The sequence below is a fragment of the Salmo trutta genome, chromosome 13, assembly GCF_901001165.1.
Source record: "Salmo trutta chromosome 13, fSalTru1.1, whole genome shotgun sequence".
Taxonomy (NCBI): Eukaryota; Metazoa; Chordata; class Actinopteri; order Salmoniformes; family Salmonidae; genus Salmo; species Salmo trutta.
In genome coordinates this window covers 52657450-52675609 of record NC_042969.1, presented here as the reverse complement: position 1 = coordinate 52675609, position 18160 = coordinate 52657450, and the positions used below count along the sequence as shown (strand labels likewise).

The following is an 18160-nucleotide window of genomic DNA, read 5'->3' as shown; positions in this document are numbered from 1 at the left end:
GCTCCATGGGGTGTTCAAAGTTTTGGATATTTTTTTATAACCAAACCCTGATCTGTACTTCTCCACAACTTTGTCCCTGACTTGTTTGGAGAGCTCCTTCGTCTTCATGGTGCTCCTTGCTTAGTGGTGTTGCAGACTCTCTGGCTTTTCAGAACAGGTGTATATATACTGAGATCATGTGACACTTAGATTGCACACAGGTGGACTTTATTTATCTAATTATGTGACTTCTGAAGGTAATTGGTTGCACCAGATCTTATTTAGGGGCTTCATAGCAAAGGGGTGAATACATATGCACCACCACTTTTCCGTTTTTAATGATTTCTAATTTTTTAAAACAAGTAATTTTTTTCATTTCACTTCACCAATTTGGACTATTTTGTGTATGTCCATTACATAAAATAAAAATAAAAATATATTTAAATTACAGGTTGTAATGCAACAAAATAGGAAAAACGCCAAGAGGGATGAATACTTTTGCAAGGCACTGTATGCAGGCCATGGAAGAACTGGGACATTTTGAGCTACCAGGAATTGTGTACAGATCCTTGCGACATGGGGCAATGCTTTATCATGCTGAGGTGTTGGCGACAGATGAATGGCACGACAATGGGCCTCAGGATCTCGTCACGGTATCTCTGCGCATTCAAATTGCCATCGATAAAATGCTATTGTTTACTTTGTCCATAGCTTATGCCTGCCCATACCATAACCCCATCGCCATCATGGGGCACTCTGTTCACAACGTTGAAGTTGATTCATCCTTAAAAAGCACACTTCACTAGCGTGACAGTGGCAATCGAAGGTGAGCATTTGCGCACTGAAGTCAGTTACGACACCAAACTGCAGTCAAGTCAAGATCCTGGTGAGGACGACGAGCACGCAGATGAGCTTCCCTGATACGGTTTCTGACAGTTTGTGACAACACTACACAACTTTAATTGTTGTTCAATTGAAACTTTGGTGGACACCAAGTTCTCCCTGATCACTCTTCCTGATAGGAGGTGTAGTGGAGGTAGCCCGGTGGTTCCTCCTTGTTCCTCTCTCTTCTTATCAGTGGCAGATGGGAGTAAGAGAATGATGACAGTGTCCCCTCCTGATGGATCGAGCCTGTCCCTGTGGAGACGGTAGGGGCAATGAGGCGCGGGGACAAGGAACAGCTAAATGATTGAGCCATCACTACGTGCAGTTGTCCCGTCTGGCTGGTCCAGCCATATGTTAAGAGCTTGGTGGGCCAACTCAGACTTAGCTGATAAATGGATGTGTGTTTTAAGCCAGGCAAGGTGAAGAGGGGTGAAGAAAACAAACCTGTCCGTGTCCTCCGAACGTTCCTCCAAATAACAACAGGGACACTCTCGTCTGGTGACTCATTTAGCTAGTTCAAGGCTGCACATTTGCAAGAATCACACAAAAAAAGCCACAGCAAATACATTTTCTTATCATATTGTATGTGTATGTATGTATGAAATCCTTTAGGTGGTTAACTGCACCTTTTAAATTGTTCATGGGTTTTAATCGTGAGTATTATAGTTTGACTCGGTAAGTTATTTGAGGACATCTTCTGCACAAACACTGGTGAGTCCCATAGGAGAGAGGGAGACAGTGCCTGACTGTGTTGTATAATATAGGTCATGCAGCTGTGATCGTCAGAATAGGACACAGGGTAGAAACGCCACAGTGACTAACCAGATGCTCTGGATTGTTCTTGTTCCCCCGTCTGCCCTCACAGCACTGAGGGTATTTCCGTTCACATCATACAGTCCACGTTGTACATGGGATGTTCCCAAGTACCTACATGCACATGTCTCTCCGACGTGTTTCTATTCTCATCTCCCTCTATCGATTCCACTTGATATACCCTTTTAAAACACATTTAGTGTTCAGTACTTCATTAACTGAGTGGTGGACCATTTTATCAACCTTATGATACCTGTTACCCTCCAGATGCCGTTTTTTGGACAAAGGGTTTACAGAGCTGCTGTACATATAGCCTATCTCTGATATGCTATTATCCTGGCCTCGATCCAAGTCATCTTCTCATCTCTCTCCTTCTTTTGTCCCTCAGCATTTTCCGGCTGTGAGTGGGGCCTTCATGGATTCCCCGTACAATGGCAACACGTCCCTCCAGACCTCCACCTCCAACCTCAATGCCAACTTCTCCCGGCCGACCGAGGCGGAAGAGGAGGGCAAGTACTCCAGCGACGCCATCTGGCTTTGGGTAGCCGTCATTGCAACCATCGGCAACATAGTAGTGGTAGCAGTGGTTTGCGCCTGTGCCTTCTAAGACCCGTTAGTTACAAGCACACAGCCGAACCTCCCTCTTGCCACCTTTTTCCCCTCCACTTTAACCTATCCGTGTATTAATTTTCATCTTGTATGTGTCCATCCATAATATTAAAGCCAAGGCCCTGTTCTGAGGGTCGACGGAATATGATAGTGTAAATATAGGGATTGGTTTAACTGATGTTCTGTAGGACTATGAATGCATTTATAAGTCTAGGAATGAGAGAGAGACAATCCTCTGGAGTTACCATACTGTATCTTACCTAAAGCCTATGTCTCTGTGTTACTATTTTTTTTATGATAAACGTGGGAAGTGAGCTGATGTGGGCTGTGCCTTTGTAAATGAGTTATGGAAATGGACATTATCTAAAGCAGCTGAGTGAGCCTCCCTGATCACCAGAGGTCAGTTTAAAGGATTAGTGTACAGCTGTGAGATCCCCTCTGCCTATGAACCTGAACAGAACACCACACCATATATCTTTGTCTGGTTGATGTCATGTGCCTGTTTGTCTGGAATGAATGTGCTGATGCTGCTGTCTTGGTCCAGGTCTCTCTTGAAAATTCGATTTTTTATCTCAATGAGACTAACCTGGTTAAATAAGGGTGATATAATTAAACACCAAATCAGCAGTTCTCGTTGTGGTTGGCCACTGTCTCGGAGACCAGTAGAGAGATATGTGACAGATGGTGGCTGGTAGGGGCGCCGAGGGGACAGCGGAGGGGCCCGGGGCAGACTTGGCAGTACCCCCAGTACTCGGTGTTCTTTCCTGTGACTGCTGCACCCCTGCACTACCATTCACCATTACTGCTCTGTCCTGTCCTCATCAGCCTCTGTGATAGAAATCTCCCCAAGCACTTTATAAAACCCAATAAACTGGGGAGTTTTCTTCCATTTTAACTGCAGTGTTCAGTGCCCACCTGTTGCATCTCTGCAGTGGCTGTAGACCTGTGCCAGTTTAACTATGCAGTGATGACATCCCACTGGGCACACACTGGTTGAATCAAAGTTGTTGCCACGTCATTTCAATTAAATGTTCCCAGTGGGATAGCTGTGGATAATGTTTATAAGTGAGACCGATGTATACAAACACAGTATCACCCACAAGCCAAATGAGGGAATTAAGTTGTCAGCACAAATCTTTTGTTATACCACCCCTGCTGACATTATCTGCAATTACGGAGCCACCAATTACATCGCACTAAATCATTGAGCCGCCCACCATAACCAGACTATCCCAAATGACCAGACCGCCGCTACGAAGGCCCCAAGCTGTTGAGCTAGCAATTAAATGATTTTGCTCCTGTCATAAGAAACCCCATTGCGGTTAACATTAGTTTTTTGTTGTTGTTGTGCCAGGCAGGCAGAATCTCACATTCACCTCAGATTGTCTCTCAGTAGACTAGTGTGTGTAAGTGGCAGCAGCCCCAGTAGTTCTGTGCTGTGCTGTCTCCCATGCACCCAGGGGAGTGGGGCCACAGACTTGTCAAACGGCAGGGCTGTAATGAGATGTAATGCCTCTCTCTCTTTCCTAAAGCGAACACTGACCTCCCCGTTGCGCTGCGGTGATCAGAGCAGATCTGATCCCTGCTGCACTCGGCTGCGCTGAACAAAGATAGTGCTTCAAAGTGCATTTTTAGAGTGTGACTTCCTCATTTAATCAGCACCCGTTGTGATTGAAAGGGAGAGGAAGGGGAGAGAGGAGTGACTGCATGGGATTTGATTTATAACAGCCAACTTCCATGTCATCGCTTTGAATTACAGGACTTTTTTTGAAGTATAATGGAAAATAGTTTAAAAAAAAATTGAAACCAACGAAGTGGAATAAAAGGTTTTAAGATGGAGAGATTTAGGATCAAAAGTCTGGCTGAGACATCACTCCACACAGCTAATTGCCCTGATCTCACTGTACAGTAGAGTTAATGAAAACAAGAGACAGATTCATCATGGCATCTCTGAGCAGTCCTTTTCAGGTTCCTTAGAGGGCTTAGTCAGAAGAAACCTGTGGGAACAGTAATGCATTGTCTCTTACAATAAACAACAACAAGTTGCACAGTATGAGGTCATAAGTATCTGCTGGCAATAACTCAAGATGACGCTAACAAGTTAGTAATATACATCCCCACTATATGTAGTTGCTTTAATACAGTAACTATTCTGAAGCAACATTCATATGAACTAGGTGAGGAATCCCAGTTAGCTACAATATGAATTTATTCTACCCTTGTGTCGGCTGTGTGCTTTGACATGGGACTGGTTAAGGCTCAGGTGCCCACTGTCTACGGCTCGAATTATGTGCCTGAACTGACTTACACAACTCCTACCCATCAACTGCTTATTGACCGTGGACGCCCCTTGACCACCATGGATGATGGTCCTCCTACACACGACAAGACGTCATCACAGCCTCAAGCCCAGGTACCGTATGAACCAGTTTGCAACGTCACTTAGGCGCGGTTCACCGGACACGGACGAATAAAGCTAATCCTGGACTCAACAAAAAAAAAAAACATTCAGATGGAGATTCTCTATTGAGCCGAATGTTTATTCCAAGACTAGGCTTAACCCGTGTCCGGGAAACTGCCCTTTACTGTTTAAGATTTGTTGTTAATTACCGCCTGTTGTGCTATGCAGTATGCATCTGCCTGTTAAAGGAAACACTTATTTGTTTTAGTATTGGGGAACTTGGAGGGATGCTTCATTCATAATCAGATTTGTTTTTATGTACTGTTTCTTTATTTCTACAAGTCAACATTACTTCATTCGTACTAAGTCTACTGTAGATCTTGAGTTTAAACATTCCGTTAAGCATGTCATCTCCTTATTCGTTCTAATGGATTAATAGTACCTCTCAATAAGGTGTTAACTGAGAGCCTGTGTAGACTTGTCATGTATCCTCTACTGCATTATGATAAATGTCACATTCATAAAGAAATACTACTATGACAAAACTCTTGTAGACCCCGCCAGTTACAGCTGTTAAATGGGGGAGACGTGGCTATAGGGCGCTCCCTCCACCAACAGATGTATTTCACCACGTTTGACTTCCTCCCTCCATAGGCCCAGAGGGGACTGCTTAATTACACCCCATAGAGCACTGCACGTTCCATCCTCCTTCTCCTTTCCCCTCTGTTCTCTCTCCTTCCACCCCATCCCCCCATCCCTCCATCCATCCCTCCATCCATCCATCCATCCATGCAGAGCACTAGACCGTGGTGTCTGCGTTGGCACTGACCTCTGACTCGAGGCAGGGCACCTCATGCCCACATGCCTCTTCCTTCCCAGGCAGCAAGAAATAGTCCGGCCGTTGCTGGGGAAATGGACGAGTCACTCCTACGAGAGGAGAATTGTAGGAGCAAGGAGCAGCTGGGTATATAAGCGAACACACACACAATGTAAATGTGCCTTTCCGTAACATGGTTGTGATGACAATGCTATGATGTCATTATGTGCTCTCAGGGTTTGTATTTGTTCGTATCTTTCAATACATTTTCAATGTTTTACACCATTTTTCTCACCATGGTTATAATTAGCAAATGAGAAAAATGTATAGGGGCCATTAAAAGGGGAGCTAGTCTTCCTGGGCTAAATTACTTACGCTTCAATTTTGGGCTCTATTCAATCTTTATCTCTGAAGCGGTACAGATTGCGCAATAGAAATGTAAAGGTCATTTCCATTTGAGCCGACTTATGCAGCCTTTACCAAGAATGCAGTCTCCACTAACATTGCCTTTAAATTTCAATCACACTGCAACGCTGAACTTCCTCGATACGGATTGAATAGAGCCCTGAGGCTAATATTCTCTCCAATTACACTAGTTATAATTTAGCTTGAATTAATAAGCACTGTATTGCCTAATGTCATAGTTATTCACACACAGTCAAACATGCTTACTGCTGAGGTAGCGCCCTAGACTATGTTACATAAATATGCTGCCCCACACTAACTTGGAAGTTCTATAATTCATAAGCATGATAGTCTTTGTAAATATTTAATAACTTATGAATGCAACATTTCACATATCGTGATATACCCATGTATGAATTGACAAATGACCTAGCGGGGTAATGAAAATATAGTCAGACTTCCGTGGGTGTCTCTATATGTTGTTGCTATGGGAACACCCTCCATAGATCACCTCACTTTTGTGGTGTTCTATCGCTCTGGGTCCTAAGCATCCCAGCTCTCATCCTCGGCGGAGTGTTGCATTACGAGGCTACGCTGCATGTTTGGTTAGTCGGAGATATGAGAATGCTTCTTGACTTTAATGCTGCCGGACATCATATGCACTCCCTTCCCTCCTGATTCACAGCGGCTCCCTTAACCCGTGGCTTGTTTGTGTTTGTCTCTGCAGACTCCCAGGAATTGTCCATCCTTCCTCTGCCCCCAGGAACATATAGGCTCATTAAAGCAGACTTCCTGTATCCTCAGTACAGCAGAGACCGTATGGGTGACTAGGGACTGTGACTTTTATAAAAGCACCTACAGGGAACACATAAAGACTACATGGGGGCTAGGAGGGATATTATGGAAGAGGTGGGACTTGAGAGGTAACAGACATCGTATTCATGACTTCAACAAATAATACCATATCTTATCCAAGGTTACTTGTAGTTGACTTTATTTGGAATGTGCTGTGACTCATAACACTCAAAGAACATAGAAAGTGAAACCACACTAGGAAAAGAGCAACATCCTTCTGGAGTCCTGTACGTCTTGTTTTGAAATGGATTTCTGACAGCGATTCACACATTCATTGCAATGAATGAATGGATATACATCGACTTCGTTGACTCTGAACACTTGGATTCTACTTTTCTGTGCATCCAGTTGCAGGGTTGTACGTTCTGATACCTCCCTGTAGGTGTCAGGGTTACCGCTATGAAATACTGATTATCAAAAGGCTATTGGCTAAATACAGTCACCGTGTTAGTTAAATTCATTCACAAAAGCATTCTATAACAATTACTTCATACAAAATACTGCACAGAGTCACATTACTGCAATGTGTTTTAAATGACATTTCTAGGGGGGGGGATACTTATTGTCTTGACTTTCCATAAATATATGACCTACATTCCTTGTTTAAAAAAGGAAATGAAACATTTTGGGTTTTCTTTTCATTTCAGTGTGTGTAATCATGATTGCAGTGTACAGTATAAGCACTATGAAAGTTATTGAAACCAGTTTTATTTTGAACCTGATATTTGAGGCTCGTTATTATTTTGTTCCCATGCTAGATTAACCAAAACACACACACACACACACACATTGTGGCTTGCATTACAGGAGCCAGGATTCAATATGTGCACCTTATAAGGATAATGGTTGTGTACACATCAGTAAATTAGACCAGCTCTGTTGTTCATATGCTCCTCATTAGTCCCAACATCCAAGCCATGTGTGCATGCTCATTGGAAATATATCTTAATATGGAAAACACTTAAATGCAGCTGGTGCGAGACCACATGACAGTTCAACAATGATCATTTTCTTGTGTTTTCAGTTTCTATTGTGATATTTTGATTTAGTATAAGCTTACTTACCTAGCTTGTTTGCATGTGTTGGATTACTTCCATCCCAACATTTTGTTAGTTGACTACTCTGCAAGCTGCGCTCCAGTAAGGGATAAATAATGTAAAATTCATTATCTTATTTTATGGAATATTGCTAAATGATTATTTACTTTGTACATGAACAAATATGTAGAACTAATGTTTATTTGTTTGAGGAATATTTTTTTGTAAACTTTTTATCGATCGTGTACTTTTTCCCCAATGTTTTAGTAATTCAGTCAGTGCAGAAACATTGCTGCTAAAAGTCTTGATGTATTTATTTTTTATTTTTACACACTCTTGCAAGCGAACAGAAAAAGCTTAGAAGTAAACGTGTTTTTACCTGCATAATTAAAAATCTATATTGTCTGTTAACCTCATGATTTACCATCCTTTATGATTCAATTAAATTGCTAAGAATGTGAAAATGATGGGCTGTCCTGTCAGGCTCTTATTCTTCATTTGAATGTGAATGAATAATATTATGCTATCACAAATCTGTCAATGTCATGCTCATATGGGGTTGAATCCACAGTGGACTAATTTCACCCTTTGAACAAATGTTTTTCCCCAAACTCATTGTAATGGGTTACTCATCAGAATTTAACGAGGGGGCTTTCTCTTGCTCTTTCAGAATTAGCTCTGAAATGGCAACTCCAGTTCAAAACTGAAATCAGCTTATTCATTCTGGCACATCCACACTCAAGTGGCCTTCTGGAGATATGGAGTGTTATAATGCAATATGAAATGAATGTGGCTTTTTTGATTTCTCATATATACAATTAAAACGGCAATCAATTAGTGTCAGTAGCAATTTGACTGAAAATTAAATCCTGGGCTTTTTCATGGCCATTTGTGCATTTGTCAAATATTTTTTCTCTGAGAGCAACTGGGGTAAATCACGAGGTAAAAGCACTAATCCAACTGAAGTTTTAGAGCTGGAACAACCTTGGATTGTGGGAACTAACTTTGCTTGGCTGATATGTTACATAATATGTCAGGAAAGGGATTTACATAGGAATTAGGAATATTAATGTAAAAGTATTGGTGTCGGCCTGATCCTGTTAGTACACTGGAAAACCAGTAAATCGTCAGGATAAAGGCGAATATTAATTTGGCAACAATATCTCGATAGGTGGTAAGAATGTACAGAGTGTATATTAGATTTGAAATGCATGCTTGGATAGTTTTATACACTGCTCAAAAAAATAAAGGGAACACTTAAACAACACATCCTAGATCTGAATGAAAGAAATAATCTTATTAAATACTTTTTTCTTTACATAGTTGAATGTGCTGACAACAAAATCACACAAAAATAATCAATGGAAATCCAATTTATCAACCCATGGAGGTCTGGATTTGGAGTCACACTCAAAATTAAAGTGGAAAACCACACTACAGGCTCATCCAACTTTGATGTAATGTCCTTAAAACAAGTCAAAATGAGGCTCAGTAGTGTGTGTGGCCTCCACGTGCCTGTATGACCTCCCTACAATGCCTGGGCATGCTCCTGATGAGGTGTTGGATGGTCTCCTGAGGGATCTCCTCCCAGACCTGGACTAAAGCATCCGCCAACTCCTGGACAGTCTGTGGTGCAACGTGGCGTTGGTGGATGGAGCGAGACATGATGTCCCAGATGTGCTCAATTGGATTCAGGTCTGGGGAATGGGCGGGCCAGTCCATAGCATCAATGCCTTCCTCTTGCAGGAACTGCTGACACACTCCAGCCACATGAGGTCTAGCATTGTCTTGCATTAGGAGGAACCCAGGGCCAACCGCACCAGCATATGGTCTCACAAGGGGTCTGAGGATCTCATCTCGGTACCTAATGGCAGTCAGGCTACCTCTGGCGAGCACATGGAGGGCTGTGCGGCCCCCCAAAGAAATGCCACCCCACACCATGACTGACCCACCGCCAAACCGGTCATGCTGGAGGATGTTGCAGGCAGCAGAACGTTCTCCACGGCGTCTCCAGACTCTGTCACGTCTGTCACGTGCTCAGTGTGAACCTGCTTTCATCTGTGAAGAGCCTAGGGCACCAGTGGCGAATTTGCCAATCTTGGTGTTCTCTGGCAAATGCCAAACGTCCTGCACGGTGTTGGGCTGTAAGCACAACCCCCACCTGTGGACGTCGGGCCCTCATACCACCCTCATGGAGTCTGTTTCTGACCGTTTGAGCAGACACATGCACATTTGTGGCCTGCTGGAGGCCATTTTGCAGGGCTCTGGCAGTGCTCCTCCTTGCACAAAGGCGGAGGTAGTGGTCCTGCTGCTGGGTTGTTGCCCTCCTACGGCCTCCTCCACGTCTCCTGATGTACTGGCCTGTCTCCTGGTAGCGCCTCCATGCTCTGGACACTACGCTGACAGACACCGCAAACCTTGCCACAGCTCGCATTGATGTGCCATCCTGGATGAGCTGCACTACCTGAGCCACTTGTGTGGGTTGTAGACTCCGTCTCATGCTACCACTAGAGTGAAAGCACCGCCAGCATTCGAAAGTGACCAAAACATCAGCCAGGAAGCATAGGAACTGAGAAGTGCTCTGTGGTCTCCACCTGCAGAACCACTCCTTTATTGGGGGTGTCTTGCTTATTGCCTATAATTTCCACCTGTTGTCTATTCCATTTGCACAACAGCATGTGAAATTTATTGTCAATCAGTGTTGCTTCCTAAGTGGACAGTTTGATTTCACAGAAGTGTGATTGACTTGGAGTTACATTGTGTTGTTTAAGTGTTCCCTTTATTTTTTTGAGCAGTGTAGTACGGTAAGCAATTGATGTGTATACTTAAGAGACACTGGGTGTGTGTTTTGTACTGTTTGGGATGTTTTGGCTCCTGGCAATCCATGATATGATATATGTAGTCACGCCATGATGTGTCTTTGGGGAGAGAATACGCACACATTGGGAATACCCCTCTCTGTTAGCCCACTGGGAATTCTAAAGCTTAACAAAACATGTTCATTTGCTGCCATCCCCATGATGTCACAGCAATGTACTGTCGAGTGCCATCCTCAATCCTCAACACAGTCTCCACTGGTCCACAATGAAATATCTGTCCTTTTATTGATTTTACCACTGAAAGATACCTTGTAATTCAGGTCAGAGTATTTGGATTGCTATAGTCTACACAGACACAGTAAAACCATATGTAGCTAAAATGTTCAGTCGCTGGAGCCGGGTTCGAGTCCCTGTCGGAGCTACTCCCGAATTCGCTTCATTGATGTCAGAAGTCGGGATGGTGCCTGGGAGGCCATCGCAGAGGCGTGTTCACGTGAGGGACTTGGTATAGAGAAGCGTGGGGACAAGGTCTCTGGAAGGAAGGGGGGGTAGTGTAGTATGATTGATCGACACAAAAATGAACTCTAAAGGTTAATACAGTCAGTCGTCTCATACCTTTTTATCACCACTTTTATCAAGTTTTGGAATTGCGTAACAATCATGCAGTCACTGTTAATCAAACCAAAATGTAACTTCATAAGAAATAATTCTTAGTGATGCTAAACTAAAGGGTGGATTTGGCTGTGTTTCATTCTGAAAGAGCAGCGCAGTATACTGGTTACCCCTGAACGACCCCAGACACTCATGACTTTCCTGTGCGAGCCGAATGCACCCTCTCCCTCCTTCACTCACACGGTCTGGCTCTTAGGTTGGAGATGGAGGGAAGCGTCAGAGCATGAAATGCACTGCTCCAGCGTTGTCTCCGGAGTTAATGGATACTCAACCCTGAGATGATACTCTGAGGCAGGCAGGCAAGGAGAGGAAGAGGGCGATAGCAAGATATAGACTGAGGGTACAAAACATTAGGAACACCTTCCTAATATTGAAATGCACACCCTTTAGGCCTCAGATCAGCCTCAATTCGTCGGTGCATGGACTCTAGAATGTGTTGAAAGTGTTCCACAGGGATGCTGGCCCATGTTGACTCCAATGCTTCCCACAATTGTGTCAAGTTGTCTGGATGTCCTTTGGGTTGTGGACTATTCTTGATACACACTGGAAACTGTTGGGTATGAAAAATCCAGCAGTGTTGCAATTCTTAACACAAACTGGTGCACCTGGCACCTTCTACCATATCCCATTCAAAGGCACTTAAATCTTTTGTCTTGCCCATTCACCCTCTGAATGGCACACATATACCATCCATGTCCCAATTGTCTGGAGGATTAAAAATTCTCATTGTTTTACATTTTTTTATATGTTTATTATTTTCCAATAGATTACCGGCCCAAAAAATCCTTCTTTAACCGGTCTCCTCCCCTTCATCTACACTGATTGAGTGGATTTAATAAGTGACAATAAGGGATCATAGCTTTCACCTGGATTCAGCTGGTCAGTCTATGTCATGGAAAGAGCAGGTGTTCTTAATGTTTTGTACACTTCAGAGCAGTTTGAGCCCCACCTGTTTATCAAAAAAATTAAAAATTATAGTAATAATTGTTTACCTGTTATTTTGGCATTAATACGTGTCACATATCAGTTTGCAAACAATGAACATTGAGTTAATACAGCCGCATGCAATCTTGGTCTCTTTTTTGTTTTCTTGAGTAAGGCACCTCCAAAATGCCGGTGTTTCAGCCTAGCTCAGTGCTTTCTGTGGTTGTGGGGCAGCCAGCGGAAAATATGTAGTGTAGGGGTTGGTAAAGTTCTCTACTTGCGCCGTGATTGGCTCAGTATTCTGTCACTCATGGGGACACTACATCACCGTAAAACCTATGTGTAGAGCTAAACAAATTCAAGCAAATTCAAGCCCCATAGATAAAATGATCACATTATAACTACAGTAGCTTTGATTGGAATGATCATGTCAACATCATACTTCCAAAATCTTAGCTAGCAAGCTACCAGTCATCATGAATCAAGTCAACAATCTACTGGCAAATCCTTTTCAATCCTTTTCATATGACGAGAATTAATTAAGTTAAATGATAGATAAAACGAATCCGTGCTTATCGGCCATTGAACATAAACATTACACAAGTTGGAAATGGCAAATTCAACAATTAGTGGTTTGGAAGGAATCAGTGCCTAACTGCAAGCATCGCAAAGCAATTACTAGCCTGCTATTCAGTGCAGTGGGTGTGTGGTCCAAGTCTGGGTTTAAGGGTCTCTTTTCCAAGCTTAAAAGGAAAAACAGTCAACATTGGCCATGCTGTCAATCCAGCATGACTTCTGTCTCGCTCAAAACAACTGGAAACTCAGAACTGGGAAATGTCAGACCTTAGTGAGTTCAAGACATCTGGGAACTCTGAAAAAAAAAAGTTCAGACTGGGAAAATACGTTTTGAACGGTCATCCAACTCAGAATTGCAAGTCGGGAACTCGGGCCTCTTTCTAGAGCTCCGAACTGAAGATCCCTGACGTCATCATGATTCGACCTTGTTTTTTTCAGAGTTCCCAATTGTCCCTGCCTTTTTTACACCCCCCTTTGTTGCTATAACAGCCTCCACTCTTCTTGGAAGGCTTTCCACTAGATGTTGGAACATTACTGCGGGACGTGCTTCCATTATTCCTCCTCCACCAAACTTTATAGTTGGCACTATGCATTGGGGCAGGTTACGTTGTCCTGGCATCCGCAAACTTAGATTCGTCCGTCGGACTGCCAGGTAGTGAAACGTGATAAAACACTCCAGAGAACACGTTTCCACTGCTCCAGATTCCAATGGCGGCGAGCTTTACACCACTCCAGCCGATGCTTGGCATTGCGCATGGTGATCTTAGGCTTGTGTGTGGCTGCTTGGCCATGGAAACACATTTCATGAAGCTCCCGACGAACAGTTCTTATGCTGACCTTGCTTCTAGAGGCAGTTTGGAACTCAGTGGTGAGTGTTGCAACCAGAGACAGACAACTTTTACACACTACGTGCTTCAGCACACAGCGGTCCAGTTCTGTGAGCTTGCGTGACCTACCACTTCGTGGCTGAGCCATTGTTGCTCCTAGACATTTCCACTTCACAATAACAGCCCTTACAGTTGATCAGGGCAGCTCTAGCAGGGCAGAAATTTGATGAACTGACCTGTTGGAAAGGTGGCATCCTATGACGGTGCCATGCTGAAGGCCACTAAGCTCTTCAGTATGGCCATTCTACTGCCAATGTTTGTCTATGGATATTGCATGTCTGTATGCTCGATTTTATGCACCTGTCAGCAACGGGTATGGCTGAAATAGCCTAATCCACTAATTTGTAGGGGTGTCTACATACTTTTGTGTGTATATACAGTACCAGTTAAAAGTTTGGACACACCACTCACACCTACACATTTACTATTTTATACATTGTAGAATAATAGTGAAGACATCAAAACTTTGAAATAACACATGGAATCATGTAGTAACAAAAAAGTGTTAAACAAATGAAAATATATTTTATATTTGAGATTGTTCGAAGTAGCCACCCTTTGCCTTGATGACAGCTTTGCACACTCTTGGCATTCTCTCAACCAGCTTCACCTGGAATGCTTTTCCAACAGTCTTGAAGGAGTTCCCACATATGCTGAGCACTTAAAGCGACCAGTGTTCAATGACTATGTACAGTGCCTTCATAAAGTATTTACACCGTTTGAATGTTGTTGTGTTACAGCCTGAATTTAAAATCAAATAAATACAGTATATCACAAAAGTGAGTACACCCTTCACATTTTTGTAAATATTTGAGTGTATCTTTTCATGTGACAACACTGAAGAAATGACACTTTGCAACAATGTAAAGTAGTGAGTGTACAGCTTGTATAACAGTGTAAATCTGCTGTCCCCTCAAAATAACTCAACACAGCCATTAATGTCTAAACCGCTGGCAACAAAAGTGAGTACACCCCTAAGTGAAAATGTCCAAATTGGGCCCAATTAGCCATTTTCCCTCCCCGGTGTCATGTGACTCGTTAGTGTTACAAGGTCTCAGGTGTGAATGGGGAGCAGGTGTGTTAAATTTGGTGTCATCGCTCTCACACTCCTTCATACTGACTGGTCACTGGAAGTTCAACATGGCACCTCATGGCAAAGAACTCTCTGAGGATCTGAAAAGAATAATTGTTGCTCTACATAAAGATGGCCTGGGCTATAAGAAGATTGCCAAGACCCTGAAACTGAGCTGCAGCACGGTGGCCAAGACTATACAGTGGTTTAACAGGACAGGTTCCACTCAGAACAGGCTTCGCCATGGTCGACCAAAGAAGTTGAGTGCACGTGCTCAGCGTCATATCCAGAGGTTGTCTTTGGGAAATAGACGTATGAGTGCTGCCAGCATTGCTGCAGAGGTTGAAGGGGTGGGGGGTCAGCCTGTCAGTGCTCAGACCATACGCCGCACACTGCATCAAATTGGTCTGCATGGCTGTCGTCCCAGAAGGAAGCCTCTTCTAAAGATGATGCACAAGAAAGCCCGCAAACAGTTTGCTGAAGACAAGCAGACTAAGGACATGGATTACTGGAACCATGTCCTGTGGTCTGATGAGACCAAGATAAACTTATTTGGTTCAGATGGTGTCAAGCGTGTGTGACGGCAACCAGGTGAGGAGTACAAAGACAAGTGTGTCTTGCCTACAGTCAAGCATGGTGGTGGGAGTGTCATGGTCTGGGGCTGCATGAGTGCTGCCGGCACTGGGGAGCTACAGTTCATTGAGGGAACCATGAATGCCAACATGTACCGTGACATACTGAAGCAGAGCATGATCCCTTCCCTTCGGAGACTGGGCCGCAGGGCAGTATTCCAACATGATAACGACCCCAAACACACCTCCAAGACGACATGATGGACTGGCCAAGCATGTCTCCAGACCTAAACCCTATTGAGCATCTGTGGGGCATCCTCAAACGGAAGGTGGAGGAGTGCAAGGTGGAAGAGGAGTGGAAGAGGACTCCAGTGGCAACCTTTTTTTGTTTGTTTTTACGTTAACCCAAGAGGGTTAAGGCAGTGCTGGAAAATGATGGTGGCCACAGAAAATATTGACACTTGGGCCCAATTTGGATATTTTCACTTAGGGGTGTACTCACTTTTGTTGCCAGCGGTTTAGACATTAATGGCTGTGTGTTGTTATTTTGAGGGGACAGCAAATTTACTCTGTTATACAAGGAGTACACTCACTACTTTACATTGTAGCAAAGTGTCATTTCTTCAGTGTTGTCACATGAAAAGATGTACTCAAATATTTACTAAAATGTGGGGTGTACTCAATTTTGTAATATACTGTATATATATTTTTGGCACTGGCCTACACACAATACCCCATAATGTCAAATTGGAATTATGTTTTTCATTTTTTTTAAATAAATTAATAAAAAATGAAAAGCTGAAATGTCTTGAGTCAATATGCATTAAACCCCTTTGTTATTGCATGCCTAAATAAATTCAGCAGTACAAATTTGCTTAACGAGTCACATAATAAATTGCATGGACTCTGTGTGCAATTATAGGGTTTAACATGGTTTTTGAAGGATTACCTCATCCTACCCACACATAAAATTATCTGTAAAAAATACATATATAGATATTGAATATCCCTTTGAGCATGGTGGAGTTATTAATTACACTTTGGATGGTGGATCAATACACCCAGTCCCTACAAAGATACAGGCGTTCTTCCAAACTGATTCGCTTGAGAGGAAGGAAACCGCTCATAGATTACACCATAAGGCCAATGGTGACTTCAAAACAGTTACAGAGTTTAATGTTTGTGATAAGAGAAAACTGAGGATGGATCAACAACATTGTAGTTATTCCACAATACCAGTGGTTTAAAGTACTTGAGTACAAATAATTGAAAGTACTACTTACTACTACTTAAGTGTGTTTCTTGTTTTGTTCATTTATTTATTAAATGTATTCACTCCCTGAACTTACTTCCTGACTCTCTGCGTACATCGTTACAGATGTACTATTTACTCCATATATTTTCCCTGACACTCAAAAGTGCTCATTACATTTTGAATGCATAGTTGGACAATAAAAGGGTCTAATTCACACACTTATCAAAAGAACATCCCTGGTCATCCCTACAACCAATTATCTCGCGAACTCACTAAACACATGCTTCGTTTGTAAATTATGTCTGAGTGTTGGAGCATGCCCATGGCGATCCATAAATTTAAAAAATTTTTTAAAAATGATGCCGCCTGGTTTGCTTAGTATGAGGACTTTGAAATGATTTATACTTTTACATTTGATAGTTAAGTATATAATACTTTTAGACTTTTACTGAAGTAGCATTTTACTGGGTGACTTTCACTTTTACTTGAGTCATTTTATATTAAGGTATCTTTACTTTTACTCAAGTATGGCAATTGGCTACTTTTTCCACCACTGCACAATACTAACCTGATTGACAGAGTGAAACGGAGGAAGCTTGTACAGAGTAAAAATATTCCAAAACATGCATCCTGTATGCAACAAAGCACTAAAGTAATACTGCAAAAAATGTGGCAAAGCAATTGACTTTTTGTCAAAATACAAAGTGTTATGTTTACGCAAATCCAATACAACACATTACTGAGTACCACTTTCCATATTTTTATTAATAGTGGTGGCTGCATCATGTTATGGGTAAGCTTGTAATTGTTAAGAACTGGGGAGTTTTTCAGGATAAAAAAGAAACAGAATGGAGCTAAGCGCAGGCAAAATCCTAGAGGAAAACCTGGTTCAGTCTGCTTTCCACCAGACACCTTTCAGCAGGACAATAACCTAAAACACGAGGCCAAATCTACACTGGAGTTGTGTACCAAGAAGACTGTGACTGTTCCTGAGTGGAAGAGTTACAGTTTTGACTTAAATCTGCTTGAAAATATATGGCAAGACCTGAAAATGCTTGTCTAGCAATGATCAAACAACCAATTTGACAGAGCTTGAATCATTTTAAAACGAATAAGGATGAGACTACTTTTTCTCTTTCTCTAAAAATAGCATTCTGTAGTATTTAACTAATTCCCAGAAAGCAGATGAACTCACTTACTCTGGCTCACAGCCGTTTCACCTCAATAAAGCACTAAACACGGACAACAATGCAAGGTCTGAAAACATCCTAGAAGGAATTAAAAATGATAGCGATTTGAATAACCAATATTTGATTAATGAGCTTGTTATCCAGCCTTTCCTCTAATAATATGGGGCTGTATTTATTTATTGGGATGCATATGGTTAAATATCCACATTTTCAAAATGTGTAATTGAAAGAGGAAATATAAACAGTTCCTAAGTTGTTACCAGAGTGTGCTCTGCAATGTGCCACATCTGAAGCCAAGTACATGGGAGGGAGGTGGTTGAGTCGAAATGAAAGACATACGACAGTGATATTTGTATACCCTGTAGGTCTAGGACACAACACTTAGGAACTGT

At 42.5% G+C, this 18160-nt stretch overlaps 1 protein-coding gene across 5 annotated transcripts in view; it reads left to right on the top strand.

Annotated features, from left to right (window-relative positions):
* LOC115205989 (uncharacterized protein C14orf132) overlaps window positions 1–8687 on the top strand; it is a 35650-nt gene extending 26963 nt beyond the window's left edge. For 2 of the 5 annotated variants that reach the window (XR_003880724.1, XR_003880722.1), the window contains exons 3-5: window positions 2066–4699; window positions 5567–5651; window positions 6637–8687. Coding sequence is in view for 1 of the 5 variants with exons in the window: in XM_029772472.1 (XP_029628332.1) it covers window positions 2066–2284 (219 nt within the window). In the remaining 4 variants the exon portion in view is untranslated. Of the gene's footprint in view, window positions 1–2065; window positions 4700–5528; window positions 5652–6636 lie in introns of those variants that run through there. The other 3 variants (XR_003880723.1, XR_003880725.1, XM_029772472.1) reach the window with 3 other exon arrangements.
* Window positions 8688–18160: the final 9473 nt, after the last annotated feature.